This window comes from Chiloscyllium plagiosum, unplaced genomic scaffold (genome assembly GCF_037043375.1).
Source record: "Chiloscyllium plagiosum isolate Xiang-an unplaced genomic scaffold, Cpla_swu_hap1 HiC_scaffold_22, whole genome shotgun sequence".
NCBI lineage: Eukaryota > Metazoa > Chordata > Chondrichthyes > Orectolobiformes > Hemiscylliidae > Chiloscyllium > Chiloscyllium plagiosum.
Genome location: NW_028270160.1, coordinates 47,478,001 through 47,493,815, shown reverse-complemented (window position 1 = coordinate 47,493,815; position 15,815 = coordinate 47,478,001). Strand labels below are relative to the sequence as shown.

Below are 15,815 nucleotides of genomic sequence, written 5' to 3'. Positions count from 1 at the left end.
ATGCTGTCATTAACCTTCTTGTGTCATTACTACGTGTTCTCTGGACCATGGACCATGCACTTTGGATCAGGATGGCATTGTCTAGTACTGTGGTTTCCTTTGGTTTGGGAAAGAGAATAGCCCTCCTCTCCACCACTCCATCAGTTAGGATGTCCAAGTCCCATCTGCAAGGTGTGTCAACTTCCCTGTCTCAGCCATGCCTTTTGGGATTGTACAGCAAAACAGTAAGGGTGGTTCTTGGCGAGCAGCATTTGAAATGATGTGTGACTGGTGTTTAAATATGGCATCTACGATGTGAATGTTGGAATCAGCAACCACTTCTGCCTCTGCAGATTTCATGAAGGGGATTTGTATAATTGTATAGATGCATAATTAATAAATTGGGCAGCAGAGTATATGAAAAGTCACTGTCCATTAAACTTCTCAAAATTGACACTTAGCCAAAACTTGAAGAACTTGAGCCCAACGAATTCTGCTCTAGCTTTTGGAGGGAGCAGATGTTTCTGGAGCGAGCTCCCTAAGGTGTTGATAATTACACTTGTCCAAATGTTGTTATACATATAATATATAAACCTTCTTGTTATCTAAGAACAGTGCCTTTTCTGTAGAGACTCCATAGTGGTTTATCCTCCATCACTAATCACTAAGTAGACCCAAGGTAAAGAAGGATTTGTGGCAGTGAATTACCTCAAACAACCTTTACCCAGTACCATATGCTGGTAGGGGTGGAGAATACTACAAGGATACCAGGAACGGTAATCTGGGAAAAGGCTTCAAGCTGGATGGATCCATGAGGTGAATCACCAAGGGTATGAGTACAGGAATTCTGACAGGAAATAAAGGGTGCCAGTCTCCTTGAGCACAGAATTATATTCTACCTGTCAGAGATATCTTGCCGCATGGAGAATATCCTATCATCATCTAGGACCCCTTCATTCATATCAGAATGAACTTTGTAAGTAGTTCTACTGAGCATGCCCATGGGGAAGCCTGATCAAATTCTGGAACACTTCTGGAATTGCCCTACCCACCCCTTATATCGGATCCTTAGTCGCTCATCATATGCTGAAAACACAGAAATGGTGTGATTCAATTGTTAGGCCGTTCTTTTGTTTTCTGTAGTTTAAGATTCATTTGAAAAATAAATACAAGTGTGTCAAAACCTACTGAATAAAAGGTAAGCACCCTGTAAACATCCTATCTCTCAGCATGCACTGACATATGGAACACATATTTGTTTGCCTGTCTGAAAGTGAGGTATAGCTTTGCTAATAAAATGCTTCATCCAGTGTTGTCTTAGGGATATGAGAAGCTGGCAACATGAAGCACTTTAACTTGCGTCATCGCTGCTGTCTCTTTTGTGAACTGTTTGATAAGTATCCTTTGTAGCTGTAGCACAATATGTTGATTTGGCTTCTAGAATCAGATTTAAAATGGGCTTTCTTGCAAATTTTCTCTCACTTATTTTGACTCTACAAATTGAGGAAATACTCAAATATGGGAATTAAGCCACTTTTCGAAAATATCAAAATTACTGCTGTCAATGATACATATTTCTTTTTATTTGTGGAATTAAGTTTTTCAGCAATAGCACTGCCAGAGAAATAAAGAAAATCTCTTTGAACTAACTTAACTTTCATTAATGGTCTAATGTAATGACACTGGGGGGAAATTAGCCTCAGGATTCCTGGGGTATTGCTACCACTGCAATCAACATCATCAATGTTATGAAGCCTAATTCAGGATGCAAAAATCATGGAAAATTCTGGCATATATAATTTTAATCCACAATTTATGCTATCTCATTATTTCTTAAGTTTTGTTTTGCCACTCTGCCTCTTCCTTCACTGAAACAATGTAACAGCTAATAATCTTCGTCCCATTAAAATAAATAGTGAATCAGATTCATGAATTAGAATGACTAAGACCACTTGGTAGTAAGATGATGCTGGATTAATAGGATTCAAAGCAAGTCCACATTAAGAGACTGCATTGCTCCTTAAAACAGGGTCTTTATCAGTGTGATGTAAGCCCATATTTCTGAAAATTTTAATATGTTGCAAATCCTTACACTCATTTGCCTTTGCTGAATACTTTGATCGATAGAAGCAGTCTAATTCTTGAAACAATGTGGAATTGTTAATTTGTGATAAAAGTTGTTGTTTTGCATCATTTCTGGGCACACTTTCTAATATCAGTCAGAAATGAGGTACAGCAAGCTTCTTAAAAGCTACAGCTCCCAGCCATAACTTTGTGATACACTGAACATTCCACAGAAGTTTGTTTTTGTGGCAATATTTATTTGATATTTAATTCTGTTCTGTTTTTGTCCTTGAACTTAATGGTAATTAGCATTGCCAGTACAAATTTGACCTTTGAAGATTCAGTCACACAACATAGGCAGCAGTCTTCAAAATTTTATCTTGTTTATTTAATACCTTTACAACTGCTGTCTGACATAAAAGTTGCAAGGAGACTGAAATAACTCCACAGAAACTGGTAACCCATCACCAAGTCGCCCTTTATTTACAGATGCGTAGTACGTGAAACTGGTCCAGCTTCCTCAGAGCCAACTCTCAGAATGAACTGAACCTCTGACACCCTGTTTTTAAAAAATATTTTATTAAACAAATCACAGTTTACAAAACAGTTAACATTAACAGCTGTATACAGAGAAACAGCAATTTTACAAGGGAGAGGAATGGCAAAGCCAGGCCCCAATCCCTATCACTCAACCGGTTTTCAGGGAGATGAGGGCAAACCTCAAATCCCAGTTTCAATCGCCACAAAACAGTAACAATGACATTTGTGCATACAAGACAGTCCAATTACATAAAAAACAGTGCATATAATATAGACCCCCATCAACCCAGCAAGGACACTCCTGTTTATATCTGTTAGCCAGGGTTCCCTAATTGGATCAGTTTAATAGCCCCAATCAGGGAACTAATATCCTATGAGGTCCACCTGGCTGACCTTGTTACAGCCACTACAGAGACTAGGTAGCAGTTGGTGTTTTGGTTGCAAATACACTAGTTAGTCTTGATAGACTAATCACTGACAAATCACAATATAATTGTGGTATGGTGTTGTTAGGTTCTTTTTCTTTGAGATTCTTACACACTTGAAGCAACTGCAACACACCAACTTCTGTGAACAAGCAAAATTTATTAAACACAGTATAGTACAAGCTTTCTGGAGAAATCCTTTAATACACCTTGCAATGCTTGCGAAGTCATGTCAAGGGATCTCTCTTCGAACAAAGGAAACAGTTCTTCCTTTATACAAAATCTTTATATCACAGTCAATGATGCCCACAAGACAACCCACAGTCACATGCCACTCATGACACAATGCAGTGACCACCTCATTTCCAGAAACAATATAATGTAAGCCATCCCTTTAATGGTCAAATCTGGTGTGAATCATTTTTTAACTGCAGGGAGTACTCAAAATTCCAACTGTCGTGTTCTTATAATACATAGGAAATGGCTCTGAATGACAAAGGATGGGAATGTAAATTCTACCTGTAAGTTAGAGGTAAGCCATCCTAGCCTCGGGACATCCAATTTCTTGCAGGTCAGCAGAGCAAATTAACCCTTTAATGTCTCAGTATCAATCCAGTCTGCCACAGTATCTTCACAATAAGGATCTACTAGTATATCTCAGTATTTTAAATGTATTTTCATGGTGGTGTGTTTTAAATGTACAGAGATGATGCTGTTGCTAGGGCTTTTATTGACCGCTGTTAGATAGTGACAGGCACAAATATTAAGGAGGAAAACGTGTATCTCCTTGGGACATGTCTAAACAAAATCTGAAAGTTTGATAATCCATTTGGTTAATGACTACAGAATGCTAATGTCAGACTTATACAAATCATGGTGAAAGAGCAATAAAAAGTAGGCTGATACTTTCCTTCATGTATAAGACCTGTTGTATTTTATTAAGTTGTTGAGTCTAATTTACTTTCTGTAATTCTATCCATTTTAAATTATAAGAGTAACAACATATTACCAACATTGAGCTTTTGTTACTGAATTCAAATAAAATTGGAGTACTTTCTGCACCTTATTGCAATATATTAAAAATGGATATGACAATGTGAAGGTGATATATACCATGAGCTGTAATAGTGACGTAAGTAGTCACGTGCAAGAGAATATGAGAAAAAGGATGAACGGTTCTGTACTAATAAGAGATGTACTTATTATGAACAGTATTATGTACAGTTTGCTGAAACCTACCACAGTAAGATCATAGTATCATAGAATCCCTAGAGTCTGGAAGCAGGCCATTCATCCAATTGGGTTCACATTGATCCTCTGAAGAGCATCCCACCCAGACCCAGTCCCCTACCTTATCTCTATAACCCAGCATTTTCCATGGCTAATCCACCTTGCCTGCACATCCCTGGACACCGTGGGCAATTTAGCATGGCCAGTTCCCAAACCTGCACATCTTTGGACTGTGGGAGGAAGAGACAGCATCTGGACAAAGCCCAGAGACAGTTGCCCAAGTCTGGAATTGCACTCGTGTCCGTGGTGTAAGGTAGCAGTGCTAATCACTGAGCCGCTGTGCCATCCCAAGTGACTCAGATATAAGTCACTTGTAAAAGGAAACCAATACAGGCCACAAACTTCTAGAAGAGACCAAGCCAATATGCAGAATAGAACTGTCTCGTGACTATGCAATAGATTTTATAGTCACATTGCTGAAGTTACAAATGGGATATGGGCTAACACGCTTAGGTCACTGATAGCACTGCCAAGGAGGTCAAGAATCTATTCCTATTCCTAATCAGTCCTAGAGAGTTGGCAATCACAATACAACATCCTTGCACTATTACTGTATTAGATATTATTGAGCTCATGTATACAGTTGCGTTGTTTACTTTCTTTTTAAAATTAATCCTGCTGTAGTTCAAAATTTATAGTTTTATTCTTTTTTGTAATCAAAAGGAATCAATTGCCTTCAGTGTATTGCCCCCTCCTCCCACCCTCATAACAGTTCTTTTGATTACTATCTTAGCTCTACCTTGTTTTTATTTTCTATCATTGTACAAAGGGAGATGGAGCAAGGTTTATGAAATGCAAGTCTTAGGGAATTCTATGAATTGTTAGTGTGTGATAAGATACCAAGAGCCAATACAGAACCATGGTAACCACACAGAAGAGGACAGTTTGGTCTACCATTCCTTTACAGCCTTCTGAAAGAGCAACTTAGCTAGTCTCACTTGTTTTTCTCTTTCGTCCTGCACTTCATTTTCTCTTTAGATAGTTATCCAATTCCCCTTTGAAATCCATAATTGAATCTGTCGCCATCACATTCAAAGTAATATCTTATGCCAAGTGCTGGAAACTTTATCAAAGCCACTTTTAGATGCCCATATACACTATAGCAGCTATATGAACTCTATTACTCTGGGCCATTGTGGGAGTATTAGATGCCCTAGTTGAAACTTAGTGCCACATTTGAAAGTTAATATTGTGCATTATTAAGAATAAAATTCTGCATTTATAATTACAGATTTGGTTTACTTGTACGAAGACAATGTTTTACTAATTTTATACTTTTCACATATGTGCTTGAAGAAATTCTCATTTTATAACGTGTAAAATGTTTCACATGGCATAATGTTGTGTTCCTGCAAGTTACTAGACGATTTTATACACAATTTTATAAAATCATAATCATCACAAATTATTTACTGGTCGTGAAATAATCTTGTGATAACTATGTGGATGTACAAATTTCTGAAAGTATTTAAACATGATGGGAAATATGAATTTTGCAAAATACTGCAATGTAAATTCATGTAAATCTTCATGTCTGTCAGAGTATGTGGATGTAAATCAGTGAATATAAATGGAAGCTGATGATTATTTGTGTCATTTCATGAATAGCTCATCCAATTCCCTCCATCCTTCAAAACCTGCTGCTCAAGGTAACTATCTACTTTGGTTGCATGGTTGCACTGGCCCTGCTATCAACTCATTTAAAAAAAATTAGTTGAATCCAATTAGTTCTTAACAAATCCATGATGCCTTTCCTAATGCAATCCATTCTTGTCTAAGTGGCTGTTAATTTCTCCAGATTATTATCTTAAAAAGCTTTCTCACTGCTGTGTTAAACTGAATGTCTGGCCTAGAATTGCTTTTGATGAAGGACATAATATTTAAAGTTTCCCTAAACCTCTTGGGGCCACTCCTATATCTCAGGAGGATTGGAAGATTACAGACATTATTTCTGCAATTTTCATCCGTTAATTCCTCAGTACCTGTAAATGCATCCCATAGAATCAGGTAATTTATCAGTTTTAAATACAGCTTGACTCACTTTTTCTAAATCAATTTTTAGCTCAAAGGCATTTTCTGAATTTCTGTGAACCCTTAGTTTGGATTTTCGTTGTAATCTCACTTTCTGGCATCCATTATTTCCAATAACAGTTGTTAAAAGAAAGAGACACAGACAGCAGAACAAATGTGATACAGTATATGGTTGTGATTAGTTTAATATTATATTGCATTTTGTGCCATATTTCTTCACGTTTTATTGGAATGAACATTTTTTAGTTGCTTGTGTCTTCAGATGACCACCAGTGTATGTCCATTATAATTCATATGGGGAGTAGCTTTATTTGTAACTTGTGTTTTAACTATTTGTGAGTGTTATCAATCACTAATGATTCCCTCATTGGTAATAATTATTACAGATTTTTAAAACTATTTTTAATCAGTACATCTTGTCTTATTGCAGGGAAGTGAAAGAGGATCCAAAGTCCAATTTCCAACTTTTAGCACCTTTATCTCTACCATCAACCAGAAGCAAGAAACCATTGCTGGCATCAGTTCTCCCTCAAAACCTGTCTTGCCAAATGCCAAACGTGGTAATTGAATTCATGTTCCAGAGTAATGTTGATTTCTGTTTGTTGTGAGGATGTATTCATATATGTTTTTATCAGTTTGACATCATTTTTGCAACTATGATGGATATGTGTTTATAATTAATTCAATATTCAGAAACTTGCTGAGTGCAAGAGTCTCGTGGCTCTCAAAAGATTAGCCATAATCTAAGTGAATAGTTGATTAGGCTGACTGAGCTGAATGTCCTTGTGTATGGGAAGTCGTGAAGAATTAGAATGGGTATGACTGATTTTATCAGAGTACAGTACATTGATATTCCAGTCTATCTGAACTGCATGTATTTGACTCTATTTGTTAAGTAACGTTCTAATTACTCCAAGAATGAGATCCTAAGGATGCCTCAAAAATAGACTGGGAATTTATAATGAAGAAAGTGAGGAAGTGTACACAAATGTTAAGATTTTTACAGTACTGTTTAATTTCCTGTGGTGTCAGACATGCCCAAGTCAGCATCAAAAGCAATGCTTGTGCAAAGTCAGGTTGAAGGCCAAAGGTAGTTGGCCCAAGGAATATAAATAGTAATTCATTTCCAATTTTGATGCCACATTGTGTATATATAGATTTTTATTCAATCTTATTTATAATTAAGTAGAAAAATCTACCATAATTTATGTACTCGAAGTAAACAACTCAGAAGCATAAAGGTTTCTCTGCAAAACAGGCGAAGAAAATATGAAGTATCACATTTGACTGAGAGGAATACAGGTGTATAACGTATTTCTAGTTAAAAATCGCACAATATCAGGTTATAGTTCAACAGGTTTATTTGGAGGCTCTAGCTTTTGAAGTGCTGCTTCTTCATCAGTCAACCACCTGATGAAGAAGCAGCGCTTCGAAAGCTAGTGCCTCCAAATAAACCTATTGGACTATAAACTGATGTTGTGATTTTTAGCTTTGCTGACCCCAGCCCAACACCGGCTCCTCCAAATCATGACTTATTGCTAGGAAATCCTATATCCTTCAGTGATCTTTGGCAGCACGTCCAGTTCTTTTCCTTGCACTCAGTGAGTGAAGATGGGGTATTCACCCAAATGCATAGTCTTTTAAGAAGAAGAACTGGAGAACTAGAATATGGCTAATGTTGCACCCCTGTTTAAGAAGGGAGGGAGGCAGAAGACACAAAACTGGTTAGGCCTGGTTAGCCTGACCTCAATTATTGATAAGATTTTAGAGTCCATTATTTAGGATGAGATTGTGGAGTACGTGGAAGTGCATGGTAAAGTATGGCTGAGTCAGCACTGCTTTATCAAGGGGAGGTCATGCCTGACAAATCTATTATAATTCTTTTGAGGAGATGATGAGCAAGTTAGACAAAGAGCCAGTGGATGTGATATATTTGGATTTCGAAAAGGCCTATTACCAAAGGAGGCCGTTAAATAAGATAAGAGCCCATGGTGTTAGGGGCAAGGTACTGGCATGGTTAGAGGAGTGATTGACTGGCAAAAGACAGAGAGTGGGGACAAAGGGGTCTTTTTCAGGACAGCAGCCAATGACGTGCAGAATTCTGCAGAGGTCAGTGTTAGGATCACAACTCTTTGCATTATACATTTATGATCTGGATAAAGGAACTGAGGGCATTGTTGCTAAGAATGCAGATGACACAAAGATAGGTGGAGGGGCAGGCAATATTTAGGATGTGGAGAAGCTGCAGAAGGACTTGGACAGGATAGGAAAGTGGGCAAAGAAGTGACATGTGGAATACAGTGTGGGAAAGTATGAGGTTATGCACTTCGGTAGGGTGAACAGAGGCACAGACTATTTTCTAAATGGGTTAAAGGCTTTGGAAATCTGAAGCACAAAGGGATTTAGGAGTCCTAGTTCACGATTCTCTTAATATTAAGAGTTGAGTTGGCAGTTAGGAAGGCAAAATACTATTTTAGCATCATTTCAAGAATACAAGAACAGAGATGCAGTGCTGAGGCTGTATAAGGCTCTGGTCAGACCATATTTGGAATATTGTGAGCAGTTTTGGGCCCCATAACTAAGGAAGGATGTGTTGGCATTGGAAGGGGTGCAGAGGAGATTTACAAGAATCATGCCACGGACAAAGAGCTTGTTATATAAGGCGTGGTTGAGGACTCTGGGTTTGTACTCGATGTAGTTTACAAGGATGAGGGAGCAACTGATTGCAACTTACAGACTACTGAGAGAACTGGATATGGTGAACATGGGAGAAGATATCTCCACTAGTGGGAGAGACTAGGACCCGATCGCACAGATTCCAAGGGAAGAGACAATCCTTTAGAAGTGAGATGAGAAGGAATTTCTTCAGCTAGAGGATGGTTATTCTGTGGAACTCATTACTGCAGAAGGCTGTTAAGTGAGTCATTGAGTGTCTTTAAGCCAGAGAAAGATAAGTTTTTGATTAGTAAGATTAGTAAGGCAAGAGAGTGAGATTGAGAAACATATCGAACGCGATTGAATGAATGGTGGAGCAGACTTGTTGGGCCCAATGATCTTCTAATTCTGTTCTTGTGGCTTTATGGAGAACCTAGAGTTATAGAGTCATAGAGATGTACAGCAAGGAAACAGACCCTTTGGTCTAACTCGTCCATGCCGACCAGATATCCCAACCCAATCTAGTCCCACCTACCAGCACCTGGCCCATATCCCTCCAAATCCTTCCTATTCATATACCCATCCAAATGTCTTTTAAATGTTGCAATTGTACCAGCCTCCACCACTTCGTCTGACAGCTCATTCCATACATGTACCACCCTCTGAGTGAAAAAGTTGCCTCTTAAGTCTCTTTTATATCTTTCCCCTCTCACCCTAAACTTATGCCCTCTAGTTCTAGACTCCCCCACCCTTTGTGTAAGATTTTTATTAATTTAAAACATATTTTATTCATTGTCTATAAGTAAATACAAGTACTAAACAGTTCCATAAGGACTTTTTAGAAAATGGAGTGGAATTGTGATAGAGCTTCAATAAGATGTAGAATGATACTACATGGTGAATGGGAAGTGATCAAGTCTATCGAAGGTGTAGGTTGGTGGTGCTGAATGTTTAGTGTAATTGCGGAGTCATGAGATGGAGTGTGCTCATAATACAGAGTAATGGAAATGATGTAGATGAATGGAATGATGTAGGATGTAGATGAATCAGCAAATGCACTCATTTTTCCTGATCGCATTAGATCATTAAACTGTCTCCTACACTGCTTCCAAGACCTAGGCACAATGCTCCTGTTGCTTACCTCTTCAGCTGAATTGAAAATTGCTTTCTTGGATGGAGCAGCAGAAATTATCCTAACTTTAATAGAGAGAAGTATACTCTCCTGCTATCAGCAATAAATCCAGTGATCCTTCACTGAATCTGGGTGCTACTCTTGCATTATCCTCCTACTCCTCCAATTTCTATTTACAGATTGTCCCATTAGCTAAGATCACATCACCCTTGTGAAGCCTCAAGTCGTGAAACCTAATGATCAAAATTTATTACATCAAATCTTTCAAGCAATAGAAATGACAAGAGAATTGCAGTCGCACTCATTGTTTTCATTATTCAGTACTGCTGCTCATTTTTTGTTAGATCTTCCGATTACAGCTTGCTCACAAATGTATACAGCAGTGTCCCTCAGAGACTTGCATCGGAGCACAGTAAAACTGTAAAAAGACCAGACACACACCTGTTTTTTTATGGCATTAGCTATAGTAAATTTCAAGATCCACTCTTTGAATGTTTGTGAATGGGTAGGGTTAGTGAGGCAGGTCAATTTGGACGGACTAGATCCTAGTCCGACTGGGTGGAGTATCAAATTGGGGGCGTTTTCGGGGATTTGGGAGAAGTAGTGAGAAATTCTGGTGTGGTGGTTGAAAGTGATTGAGGGATTGGATTATCTAGTTATAATTTTAATCTGTTTCACCTGGCTAACTATCCAGATAAATAATGTGGAACTGTTCTAAGTCTCTGACCTGTAATCAGAGTCAGAGACTTAAAACAGTGTCGCAGTGCACATTTCAGCCTGGTCTCTGGCGAACCAGAGGGTTTAGTCCATTGTTTCAATTCACTTGCAGTCATAGATTCCATCCGAATGGCTATATGTCCAGGTTTAAGTTAGGAAATTTGAAATGCCCACATAGAAACTGTTTTCATTTTAATATTAGTACAATTGCATTCTGAGGCTGCAGAGGATAGATGAGGTTATCATTAAACAATTAGTTTAGTGACAGAAATAAGTAAATTTTAATCTTCAATTTTATTTGTAACTTTTAAAGTTGAGATGGGCCTTAAATTAGATGAATCTCTGAATATCCTTTAAACTATTCTGTATCAGCTGTTCTTGAAAACTAATTGAAACACAATGTACCTAAGCTTGCTTTCCTTCTTCGCATTCTGAAATCTTTCTGAAATTCAGAGTATTTTTTTGTAACACTTTGTAAGCAAGCTTTTTGAGATGCTGGAGAGGTTGATTCATTTAGCTGTCACAGTTAAGCATACTGTGTAGCTGGTGGATTAGTAAAGGGACCCAAAGTTTATTTATCTTGTATATGTTTCATGCACGTGCAAACACTGTGTATGTCCTCTCAGCTGTTTGTTGGTTGTTATTAGGAATTTAATGTACTATGACAATTCAGCATTGTTTAAAAAGAAGACCTTTCTGCTCTATCTTTGTCACACCTAGCTGGGGTATAGCACAGAAAATCATTTCACATTATTCTTGAAGTATAGCAAGTCCCAATTTGTCTGTCAGATAGTTCCATGCTAATAGAAACCACAGACAAGGTTTCTTTACTTACCACTACTGATTATAAATAAATGTTTTTCAACTACAACTGAACAACGATGAACTGTCGGCATATAGCTTTACCAGTTAAAACTCTAACCTCTATCTAATACCACCCTCTCCCGCGTGCACATACACCTGTGTGTACACAAAAACATTGGTATTATGGGTGGAGCATTTAAAAAGAAACTGGGGGAAAAGGTTTAATGGCCCCAGTCCACAAGGTTTACTGAGATTACCCTTTTCCTTACCGGGATGTTCTCTTCAAATTCTCTTCTCCAGGTTCTTTTCACTGCTTTGTAAGAGACTCAGGCAATTATTACACTAACTGCAAAGTTTCTTAGTTAATGATTTAAAGGTTGCAGCATACAGCAACTTGTGAGGAAAAATAAACTGGCTTACTTCAGGCTTTAGGTATTTTACTAAAAAGAAAAACATACCATGTGCCCTTTTAGTAGTATGAAAACTTCTGCCAGTATTGTTCATATCCACAAACTGTTCGGCTACACAAGTCAATCAGATAGTTGTTGTCAGGCTGGTGGCCTCTGATCACAATTCTACAAATCAATCAATAATCTTTCTGGCTAAATCTTACTTTATATACACCCTTTGGTACTGCCTGCCTACAAAAAGCCACCCCCACTGGTTAAGCAAATTAGCAGTGTAAACACAAATAAGCGTTTCAGTTTCTTTCTAAAAATAAATCAATTTCTTCTTCAATCCTTTGTTGTAAAGCATGCCTTTTTCCTAATTCAATTCGCAATTTAAAAATACAGAAAAACTAAAAGAGACGTTTTTATAAAGTTGCTAAATTGCTAACCTTCCAAACTTCTCTGCCTAAACGTTATCAATCGTTTCAGACTGTCTGCTGAAACAAAATGTTCAAGAATAATTGAAGAGGTAACAATCTCACAATTGTAATTTATTAATTCTGATAATAGATATCTATTCTCACTGCATATTAAACAATGACCAGTAAGAATATAATATAAATTATTTCCAATATTGATTAGTCTGTGCGAATCATGTGATCTCACAGTCCCCATTTCAATGTCATTCTAACAACTGATTCCACAGAACAAGAAATAGCCTATTTTTATAGTTATTATAATTTTTAACTTTTTGTTTTCCTTACATTCTATGTTTTTGACCTATAAGTTATTAATAGTGATCTTCACTATTTTGAATTTGTTGAACAGGGCATGCATCAAGTCCCCAGCCTCTGTACTCTCTCTTCTGGATATGGTCACATACAAAGTCTAGTGTTCTTTCTCTGATCAAACGAAAGTTTTCACCTTGAGCCGATTTGGAGCTTTATGGATCTGGGATTAATTTCTGGTTTACTTTCTAGCTCAGCACAATCTCTGCTCTGTTTACCAACCTGGGTCCAGGTTTTTTTGTTCCATTGTCTCCTGATATGTCTTTGAAATACAGAAATTACTCTTTTTTTTTAAAGCATTTTTTAAATTTTGCAGTGTCATTTTTACAACATTTACGTGAGCATAAAGATCTTGACTATCATTCTCCCTGAGTCATATACGTGATTAGCCCATGTTAAGCTTAGGATACATTAATATCATTCATCTGATCACTAAGAATTGGTCCCTGTTCTTCAGACCAGAACAATTTGTTTGCCTGAAATTGGAAAATTCCATCTCCAAATTCTGTTTTCCCTCAATTTAGTACTATGCGGGCATAATTGATCCTTTAGTTTTCAGAGGAAGATTTCTGGTGTCACAGAAATTGTGAATCTCAAATATTTCTTTAGCTCTTCGTGTGAGAGGGAAAAGAGGGTGTATTAAAAATTACATGCTGCATAAATGGACAATAAGTACATAAAACCATAGGAAAATACACAACATACTCAAGCAGAAAAGGAAAACCATAGATAAATTTTGGTTGGAAGTTTCCCCTCTTAGTGGGAATGGCAAACGAGATGACTTAACCAATTCAAAACTGATTCTTGCTGTTGAGAAAAGCATACCTGCCTTAATTCCTTGGATGATAAGTTCAGAAGCTTGCTGTTAGGTAGTGAGAAGTGTATTTCCATGTATTTTCATCTCACTCATGGCCCAACTCATCATATTAACATCACACTTCTAGTTTTCCTCTCTGCAACCAAGAATCAACAGTGCAAAAAGAAGCTACTAAAAGTGGTAAAAGCGAGCAGGTACCTGGCACCTTGTCTCATCAGTATCCACTGCAGCTTATGGAATGTTTGTGCTGGCTATCTAGTTTCTTCAGGGTACCTTCATGATTAATGGACACACACCATACATCTCAGTATTAGGAAATCACCAGACTCTCAACATCATACTTGGTCTTGTCCCAACTCAGCATCAGTTCAGGCATTTCAGGCATACACTTTGGAGCTAAGCAACAGTGAGGATTTACATGCTTCTAGCAAATTGTTTAGCACTGAGGGACAGCTAGGCATCAGATGGATCTGCACAGAATTTTTACTGCTGACAAGGAGCCAGGCATCTGCTTTATCTTTGCTTACTTTCGAGAACACAAGATCTTTAGTACAACTTTTGAGGATGGCAGACCCCCCTCCCCTGATATAACTATTTTAGAGCAGAAGGACCAGTGGCACTGAGGAGCACTGAAGAATAAATGTTTCAGTCAAAGAGGACATGGCAAGTTGTGGCAACAGAAGAGCTGCAGTATTTGTCAGTAGCCGATTCAGCAAACGGAATGGATTGTGTTTGGAGGTAATAGTGATGTGTGAAAGTAAAAAGGGATGAGAGTTTTAGTGGGGTGAAGGTGGATTCCAATCAGTCAAGGGGCAGTGTCACACTCAAAGGGCTGGTCCACTTACAGTTCAGGGCGACAGTCCATGAGGTGCTCGGTCCTACGTGGTCTAGGAATCTGTACTGTTACAGTCTGTTACTGTTAGTCACAGTGAAGTGTTAGAATTCTGGGGATTAGAAAAGGCTGTTCAGGATGGCTGTGAGAGATCAGTCTTGGGGGGTAGGGTCATATACAGGAGTTGGATCGCTAATAATCCGGGGCTTATTGAAGTAGTCTGTTACATCCTGGGGAAAGCAAGCAGGCGACATATGGGATGGACTTCATTGTATCAGTTTATGGAGAGAATGGTCACTGTGATGGGGGCAATTACGGATAGTAAGGTAGGACTTTGTAGTGAATAGAATGGGACTAGAAGCTCTCAAAGAAGGGCTCAAGCAGGTCACTGTTACTCTCGCATCTCCCCTTGTACTGTTGCAGACTTTGAGATCATGAGCAGGAGGAACTATGGTGGCAGCACATTTGGATTGTCCTGAGGAAAAGCTTCCAGGAGATCTAAGTCTTCCTGTTTGGAAGTGGCACCTCAAGTGAGATTGATATTCCTTATCCTCCTTTCATCTCTTCATGGTCCACACCCATGGCTAAATTGATGGCATCTGAGTGTGTATCTGGTGGCCATTAAATGTTAATGGACCTCTTTTCCAGTATAGTCACCACCATTGTCATGGAGGTAGCCAATCACATGCTAGAGACAACACAGTAATGAAAATGTTGGTAGACTTGTCCATCTTTCATTCTATCTTACCAAAAGTCTTTGGAACACCTGCCTGATGTTTTTGCGCATGTCGTTGCAGATTGACCAAGTCTTTGATGACAAAATACATGAACTCATTTTCTGCCTGGGCTAAGCAGATGTGTGGTCCCCATAGCCCCATGTACCAGAGACCTCGACATTTCTACCATGACCACCTGCAGACATATGTCAGTAACATGCAGACCAGATTGGGCATACAAATCTAATCTAGATACAGTACCCACTGAAGTGGAAAGTGTCTGAGTTGGTAGAGGGTGCAAGTGAAAGTTTTACCACTGCACCTTCTGAAGGTTGAATGGGCTTCCTCGTTAGAGCTGGATGGTGAAGCTGTGTCTGGTACAGATCTCTTTAGTGTGAAGGTTTGCTGCATGCTGCTAATGCCTACGTAAGAGAAGAGAAGTGCAATTATATGAAGAAGATGAATAAAAGGTTGTGCAAGTTATAGATGAGTTGGTTCTGATGGTAATGGGGACAGCAGCGGAACTTACTGAGTTGATTGGTCGTTGCTGTCCTATCAGCATAAGTGTTTTATCTTTCCTAGCTTGTATGACTAAGCTCCCAATGCACTGGCCTATCTTGGCCCTGTCAGCCTGGA

At 38.4% G+C, this 15,815-nt stretch overlaps 1 protein-coding gene across 1 annotated transcript in view; it reads left to right on the top strand.

The window, feature by feature from the left end:
• Window positions 1-15,815, top strand: part of hectd2 (HECT domain containing 2) — a 110,116-nt gene that overhangs the window by 9,850 nt on the left and 84,451 nt on the right. The window contains exon 2 of the mRNA XM_043712450.2: window positions 6,760-6,889. Coding sequence (XP_043568385.1) covers window positions 6,760-6,889 — 130 coding nt within the window. The remainder of the gene's footprint in view (window positions 1-6,759; window positions 6,890-15,815) is intronic.